The following is an 8,822-nucleotide window of genomic DNA, read 5'->3' on the forward strand; positions in this document are numbered from 1 at the left end:
ATATATATATGTATATTTCTCGAATGTATATGTTGCCAACTTAGCTGCACCTGGCCTTTTCTATATGTTCTTTTAGAGTGCTTTACTCTTTTATTGAGTACTTGCATGCTTGTATCATTTTTATTGTTTATTTTAGTGCATCTAGGATATCACTTAAATTATAATCTAGGCTAAAAACCTTAAAGTTATAATTTTTTTATATAAAAACATATGAATAAAAGATTTAAGATAAATCAAAATTTAGGATTAAAAGATTCAAGATTTTCAAAATATGTCTTTTATTTTCCTACATGACCTTCGAGCCAGTTTTAAAAAAAACTGCATTGTATGGACATCACCCAAGCCATATAATAGGGCCTTCATAATATCTAAGGACCGCTCTAGATAATTGCATCACTTAAATGTCCCGAGAAGAAACCCCCGTACTTCTCCAACCCAACTAACCCAACATACCTTTTTATATAGGAGGTTGTCTAGTACGCCTAGGACTTTAGAATTCTCCCCGACCAAGACGAGGTGTAAATCCTTCTGTTAGGAGTGTTTTTAGCTTTGTAGCTAAACCTCCACTTCTCTTCTTTTTTCGAGGCATCATTGCCATTTAGGCGGGTACATGTCTCACCTCTTGGAGTTCCACCTTATACTCATATGATATAGTTTTCTTTCTTTGACCTTAGGGTTATCGAGATACCCGTGAATGATACAATTAATGAATTGTTGATCGGGGATCTCTTGATCTGTTGGGTCGATTACCTTCATGACTGAGTAGGCATAGGGTCCTAGTAGTTCGGGATGACGGGTCCGTGGTAACTTGACCTAGCCACCTCTACCCTATAGAATTACTCAACCTTCCAGTTGTTAAGCCCGTTTGACCCTTGTCGCTCCTCTGACTTCATATATATCATTTTGATGGCCCAATGCCAATGAGCTGTTGCTCATTTGGGATACGATGATTTGTCCTCTGCCTTATGTCGTGGACGTGCTTTGAAGTATTGAGATATCCCCATCAAGATGATCATGGTTATTCCGTGGGCCCTATGTGCTCATGGGCCGCTACCCACATGAGATGCGAGAGACTCACTCTTTTCCCGATGACTTAGTGAGAGCTTTGAAGCATCAGGGCATTCCCACATGGAATAAACTTTCTTTGATGAGCTATTTTTTTCTAGGTCTACGATAATATAAGAGAAACCCTTTTTATTAAGAGTATTTTTAAGTATTCCCTAAGATGTAATTAAATAAGTGAGATACGTCCTCTTGGGAGACTCTATACCCCATAACAGACACTTACACCTGATTCTTTGATTGTGGGTAGTCTACCTAGGTATTCTTTTATGGATATCGGTCCAAAGTGCTTCCATCCAATCTTGTTTAGGCACTCATATTTAACATATCCTTGTGAGGTTTATCGCACATAAGCTCTCAACGTTCTTTCTCTTATTTATCGTTTTTTGTTGTATATTTATCTTTTCCAATTCTTCTCTTTTTCTGATCATTCATATGATCTAGTAGAGATATTTATTCGGAAAAAAAGAAGTATACAATGATATAAAAATCGACGACTCCATCTAAAAATAAAAAGAGAAAAGATCAAAAACATGGATTTTCTTTCATATTGATTTTTCCGTATTAGTTGGCTCAAATGCCTACTTTGCCTTGTTTCTATCTGAATAGCTCATTCATGTATCCTCTTGTTGTGTTTGGTCTGTCTTGTGGTCCAGTCAGCTTTGGGCTTACTAGCTTTGACTTAGATAGCTTCACTTGTTCTGAAAAAAGTGGGTCTCATGATCCTGTGTTGGTGGACTCTTCTTCATTGTACTATTTACTTCCGGTCCGCCATATCTCATCAGAATCTCCACTGACACACTATTGACGTACAACAATGTATACATTTATAGTGGCTTATTAAATTATGTTATAAATATATTTAAATATATATATATATATATATATATATATATATATAGTAGATTTATTTTCTAAAAAAACAAATTATTTTTGAAGTTTAAATTAGAGTATATAAAATTATATTTTAAAGTGATTAAAGCTTTGAGTTTTAAACCAAATATAAAATGCTCTATTATTATTATTTAAGATGGAAAAAATATTTGTTTTCAATAATTAAGAGCTAATTTTCGTGTATATTTATATAAATATTTTTTTCTCAGCATATTTTTTATTGATTTCATATTAAAACTTAAAAAGAAAACTAAAATCGTCAATATTAGACTTAATTTTAGATAAACAAATTAAGAATATTTTTAAATTTATTAATTTGTATCTCTGCTGAATTTATTTTTTAACTCCACTCTGGCTCATTGTATTTTTTTCTATCTTTACATACATAGATGCTATCAAGGGCATATACACTCAAAAAGCCAAAAAATCTCCATTTCTTTGCCTCTTTTTGCTATAATGACATTGTGACCACTTGCTATATTGTCTTATCAATAAATTATTCCTTTCTATCACTACATTAACTTGTCCACCACAAGAGTTCAGGTAACATTTCTCTTTGTTTCTCATCATCATTATTATTAGGGCTGTAAAAAAAGCTCATTATTCATGAACAATTTGTGTTTAACTTGTTAAATAACTCATGATCAATTTATTCGTTAAACAAATGAGCCGAACATTAACAAAAATTTTTAGCTCGTTATAAATGCGCCAAACACGAACACACTTTTCTTAGATAATATTCAACTTGTTTCGACTCAAGTTGTTTAAATAATAAGTAAACAATATGCAAAATTGAAATAATAATATAGCGAAATTCACTTTGTATAAATATAAAAAAAATAATAAAATTTAGTTGTTAGATTTGTAAATACATTGGAATTAAGTAGTATGCATGTAAGTTTTCTTTGAATTTTTCCAAATCCTTTTGGTGTGTTAATAATAAATACATAACAATTTTGTTATGTATGTACATGGCCCTACCCTTCATCCAAGTGCATTTAGCTTTTAGGTGGTAGATATGTAAATACCATAAGAATCAGCTGGTCTGTATGTAAATGTCCCGAGTTTGCTTTTCCAGGTTAAAAACATTGTCCCACATCGGAAACTTTGAAATTAGAAGTTTAGAAGGACTCCTAAAATGCAAAACCTAACCCCATCAACACGTCAAATCACAAAGGCTTGCCCAATTTAGAAGGGTGTAACATTATTGGTTATGCTACATAAATGTGATAGTAAAAATTAATTCTTTTTTTTAAAATTCATTAATAATAAGTTAATTTATTATACTATTTTAATTTGATTATGATTTGTAATCACTAATACATATTTAATATGAGCTCAAATTTTAGTCAAATGCAAATTAATTCAAATAAATAAAATTTGATTCAATTCAAATAAAAATAATATATTCATGATTGAAATAATATATTCATGATTGGAACATGAAGTTTTTGGCTCGCTCATATTTGGCTCAGTTACACCCTAGTTATTTTTTATATTTAAATCATGTCTAGTTTCTTAAAAAAAATTGACATAAAAGCACGAATAACATAACTCCTTGAATTACATTAATATGATAGTAAATCATAGTAAGTAACATTTTATATAAAAAAAAATATTACGGCAATTTTACACATAGCTCTTCAATATATTGCTATTTACAAAATTTGCACGATCCTTGGGAAGGAAAACATAAACAAATTCATTGGATCTTTCAAACAGCTTCACAAGATTTTCTACTGCAAATTATGGTTAAAATTTCGGGCTCAAAATATCATTTGGGCTGAATATAGGAAAGTGAAATATTGTAAACATACTCATCCTATTCTTATTCAGAGTGAATTAAGTGATTCAAGAACTTGGTGTGAACTTTTGAAAGTAAGAGATGAAGCTGAAGATCTTTTTATTTGGGACATTGGGGAAGGTAAATATTGTTTTTTAGCTTGATAATTGGCTTCTTGATGGCAAAATTGTTGAACACTATGACAACATTGCTCCATTACCTGCCAATAATGTTGGCTCAACAATCATTGGAATGTTGAATTACTTAGTAATATGGTTAGTAAAGAGCTATAGGTTAAGGTTTACTCAAATTCTTATTCAGTCTCAACAAGCGGATAAGATTATTACTAAGAATCTTCATCATCTCTCTTTTACTAAATATGTTTATTATCGTACTAATTAATGGCCTCTTGTGGAATGGGGAAAATCTATTTGGAGTAAATATCTCAATCCTTCAATGTATTTCTTTGCATGGAAATGCTTTCATAATATCCTTCCTATAGATGATATACTTAAAGTAAAGCGTTTGAGAGAGGACCTTCTAGATGTAGTTTTTGTCATGGTGTTGAGGAATCTCTATCACATCTTTACTTGCAATATTGCACAAACTGTTTGGAAAGTGATTATTTCCCTGTTACAACTTCAGTTGCCTGTTGATTGGTTATCTTTTTTTTATTGTTGGAAAGCATGGGAAGAGGTGAACTCTGAAATTATTCCATGTATCATCACTTGGTTTTTATGGATGGCTAGAATAAAAATCAGATTTGAGGAATTTGCTCTTACATTAATACCCCCTAAATCTTTTACACTATTTCAATTTTTTTTTTAAAAAAAGTACATTTTTCCATGCATAAATAAGATGATATATACGTAAAATTGAAGATTATGCATTTGATATGTAATTACATAGGAATTGAGCTGCTAGGGCTGAATGGCCTCTTATTTTTATAGGGAGGCGAACTTTTTTCACTTCTTCATTATGATTCGCAAGGAAATGAACAGTTATAAGAAATTTTCTTGATTAATTGATTCAAATGATTCATTAAGGTCACGAAATGATATTCCTTATCGTATCATTCAATTCCTATGTATTTACATTTATACCACTAAAATCTCTTTTATCCCATGAAAAATATAGCTATTTTAATTTCTAAAACGTGAAATACACCGTTCCAAGCATATATAAATTCACTAGAGAAGAACATAGATATGCAAATTGATTAGCTAAAAAGGATGCTTCTTCTTATGCAACATTGTTTTGTTCTTCAAATATTGCCTTATTCTTCTTATTAATATAGTTTTGTTCTTCAAATATATATATATATATATTATATGTTGAAAAAGCCGTCTTTTAGAAGACAAGTCTGCTAACGCAGTTCTTAAAATATTTGCTAAAACACGAAGAAGAAAAAAGGTACTTATTAAACAGCTTCTATGTTGACCTCTCCTCTCCTCTCCTCTCCTCTCCTCCTCTGGCTTGTAGGCGAAGACAGGAAGAAAAAACAGGGAGCAGCAAAAGCTTTAAAGCCAGAAAAAAATAAGGCGAGAGGAAAAAGAAGCCATGGGAAGAGCAGAGGATCGGATCAGTTACTTGCCTGATCCTGTACTTCAGAGCATCCTCACCATGTTGCCTCTGAAATCAGCAATCAGAACCGATGTTCTTTCTAAAAAATGGCGAAATCTATGGAAATACTCTCTCTCCACAGCCACTGCTCTGGAGTTTGGTGAGGAATTCGCTAACAATCAATCTGCAAAAGACTTTGTGGAAACTGTCAATCGATATCTATCACAGAATGACAGTAAGAAGCTGGAGAGGTTCCGTATTTTCTTCTCCCCGTTTGAATTGTTTGCCTCTGAAATAGCGAGGTGGATAAGCTTTGCAGCAGGTAAAGGAGTCAGGTATCTTGATATAGACTTATCCCAAGGATTTAGAAACCTAGTAGATGGTGAATTCACTGATGGCAGAAGCCTCTTCGAGCTACCTTCTTCTCTGTTTGATTGCGATTCGTTGATCGACTTGCGCATAAGTCGCTGTTTTTTCTTCACTCCTTTGAATCTGACCAATTTTGGTGGCCTGCAATCTCTATCAATCAGTCATTCCAACATCAACGAAGAGATGCTTCAAGGTATTCTGACTGAATGCTCTCTTCTGGAGAGCTTGAGCCTAAGGAACTGTCAGCAACTTGGTGTTATTAGCATTACGGTTCCTGTTAAAATTTTAGAATAATGCGGAATACTTAATTATTTCATTGATATGAACTAGGGTATAAATAACCCTTACAAGAACTCTATAATAGGAAAAATAATAAAAAGGAAATTATATGAAAGGAAAGATATATCATATAATATCTCCAATAATTAATTCATATTAATTATTAGGAGATATATGAAATAACATAAAATAGAAAACCAAATAATCCTTAATCTAAGGAAATAAATATAAAATAGGAAAGGAAATATCTCCTTATATTAAGGAAATAATTTATTCCTCATAACTTCTTATAGGAATAAATTATTTCCTACTATAATTCTTAACACTCCCCCTCAAGTTTGGAATGTATGTTAATAATTCCAAACTTGCTAAGTAGTGAAGAAAAATTGGTCGTTTGGATTGTCGAATTTGCTAGATTCAGACATGACTGAATTTTGAGTTTGTTTGTCATATGCTTCGGTGCATTTGGAAGGGCATGCATGGAAACTAACCTCTCCAACCTCTTTTCATTGGAAGACGCTGCAATCTCTTCAATTGGGGCATATTCCGAGCCTGATTACATTTATTTACTACCTGGTCTTTCTCATGTTCAGACACTAACCTTATGCACAAAAGCTCTGGTGGTATTAACTCTTGGCAGAAACTTTTGGTTCTGTTAATTATGAACTTTTAGTTCTAAAATCTAAACTTAAACTTTGGTATTGTGTCAGCATCTGCATTTAAGTGAGCAATATCAAATCGAGCTGCAGAACCTCCATGAATTACAGCTTGTCTTGACCTCAATGACTGACGAGGATCTCACCTGCTTCTACACTTTTTTTTATAGCTGTTCTTCCCCATTCCTTGACAAGCTTTTCATCCTAGTAAGATCTTTTCCTGATTAGTTAAATTTTGTTTTCCTGATCTGTTGAATTCTGTTAGCTCTAATGACTGATCAAGTTCTTCTGCAAGCAGCTACCAACACACATTGATGATCCAAATGAGGAAAAGTACTGGGTGCGCGTGCTGAATCCGCTGAGTCCTGATGATATCTCCTTCGATCATCTGAAAATGATCAAAGTGACAAATTTCAAAGGAAGCAGAAATGAAATGAGATTGGTGAGCTTTCTTCTACAGAAAGCAGCAATTTTGGAAACTCTAGTGTTAGTTCTTCCCGCTGTTCAGGAGGGGAATGGTAAAGAGACGCTGGTTTTGAGGATTTTGAGAGGACAAGTTCTGCTACTTGAAAAAGCATCTCCATGCGCTCAGATTATTCTCCATGAATTTGGGGAAGATGATGGCTTGAATCCAACGCATGTGGAGATTTATAATGATTATAGCTGCTTGCCGGATATACCTTGCATGGTTACTGGATAGATGTTCAGCAAGAAGTGTGATTTTTAATCGAAATGTTACAAATTGGACTTTTTTTCTTTTTAATGTGGAATTAATACTGTGCTTGTTTGTAAACCCTAGCCTATAAGGAATATGGCTCACATGTCGCCCCTAATGGATTCAAAGCTTAGTCTCACCGAAGTTATTTGCTCGAGCCTCTTTATGCCTTATTTTCCCTCTAATATTCCTCTAGAAACTATTTGAACGTGCTGACAAAGTAATGTCACATGCGAATAAAATAAATATGGATATATATAAATTTAGTAGTATGAAAAAATAAATTCATAGGGAGTCCTGACGCAGCTTTGCATCTAGACTCCAATAAAATATTGTCACGTGTATTTGACTAGTCCCACTTAAAAATAATAAAAATTTCTTTATTTTTCGGTCGACCGGACCCGAACCTGCCTGATGCTTTGAAAAATTAAAAGCACGCGCTGACTCGACTGTCAGAAGCACTACTTCGAAAAGGAAAAAGATATGTGTTTCTCTTCTTTCTCTAATTTCATTGTTCACCATCTGATAGAGTTTCTACTGCTGCATTCTGTTAGCTAGGGTTTGCATTGTGTCTAATTTGAGTCCCTCTTTACTGCCATGTAAGTCTTTTGATCTTGAGGTTTAGTGTGGTAAACACTTTGCGTGAAGGGTTAGGGTTTATGGTGCAAATTGAAGTAGTCCATTTTCGTTTTAAAGCAAGCTAACAATGGAAGAGAAATAGGAAATCGAAGAGGCTAAGAAGGAGTTGGAAGATCCTAAAATGGAAATCGAAATATCGAAGAAGATGGTAATGAAAGAGTGCAAAAAGAAGTTAAAGAGTCTAAGAAGGACACTAAAGTGCTAAGAGCCAGCAAAAGTTATCCTGGTAATTTTGTTTGTAGTTGTTCTTGTATTCAATAACACTATGGTTTCAGCTAAATAATACCACACTAACAACACAATAACATCATTATAATACCAAAAATCATACTAAGATAACTCCAAAATAACACCAAAATTAAACATAAATCAAACAACAATAATATCATAGTATCAATTAAATAACACCACACAATCCACCACAAAATAACACTCAGACATTATCAAAATAACACCAAAATAACACCGAAATAATAACAAAACAACACCAATATCAAACAACAATAACACCACACTATTCTTGCGTAATTTTGTTGGAATTTTATTAATGTTATTCTAATGATAATTTGTTGATGTATTTGTCGGCCTTATTGTTGGTTGTGGAGTTGCCCGTTGGAAGCTGTCGGTCACCGGAATCGAAATCCCGTCGCCAGCTTCGAAGGGACATTTTAATTTATGCGTGTATATATTAAATGAAAGAGCACTATACCTCAAACCTTGCATCTATCCCGAAATAGAAACACAAGACTTGAGAATGAGGCTCGATCAAATAAACTAAGAAACATATGACATCCGTTTGGTCTGCGAAACCATTTTATTTGTCGATAAATTTCCCTATTTAATACCGAAGAATTAAATAAGA

General features: G+C 33.1%; 1 protein-coding gene across 1 annotated transcript; it reads left to right on the forward strand.

Annotated features, from left to right (window-relative positions):
- The first annotated feature begins 5,106 nt into the window (after positions 1-5,106).
- LOC110033592 (putative F-box/LRR-repeat protein At5g54820) lies at positions 5,107-7,495 on the forward strand. The gene is made up of 5 exons (XM_020737627.1): positions 5,107-5,941; positions 6,288-6,295; positions 6,390-6,573; positions 6,661-6,813; positions 6,905-7,495. The coding sequence occupies exons 1-5, from the start codon at positions 5,300-5,302 to the stop codon at positions 7,304-7,306; spliced, it is 1,389 nt and encodes a 462-aa protein (XP_020593286.1). The 5' UTR covers positions 5,107-5,299; the 3' UTR covers positions 7,307-7,495.
- The last annotated feature ends 1,327 nt before the right edge of the window (positions 7,496-8,822 follow it).

This window comes from Phalaenopsis equestris, unplaced genomic scaffold, assembly GCF_001263595.1.
Source record: "Phalaenopsis equestris unplaced genomic scaffold, ASM126359v1 Scaffold001230, whole genome shotgun sequence".
Taxonomy (NCBI): domain Eukaryota; kingdom Viridiplantae; phylum Streptophyta; class Magnoliopsida; order Asparagales; family Orchidaceae; genus Phalaenopsis; species Phalaenopsis equestris.

Coding starts and splice junctions, on each gene's coding strand:
- LOC110033592 (XM_020737627.1), top strand. CDS start 5,300: ATGGGAAGAGCAGAGGATCGGATCAGTTACTTGCCTGATCCTGTACTT. Junction 6,574..6,660: donor TATGCACAAAAGCTCTGGTG/GTATTAACTCTT, acceptor GTATTGTGTCAG/CATCTGCATTTAAGTGAGCA. Junction 6,814..6,904: donor TTGACAAGCTTTTCATCCTA/GTAAGATCTTTT, acceptor TTCTGCAAGCAG/CTACCAACACACATTGATGA.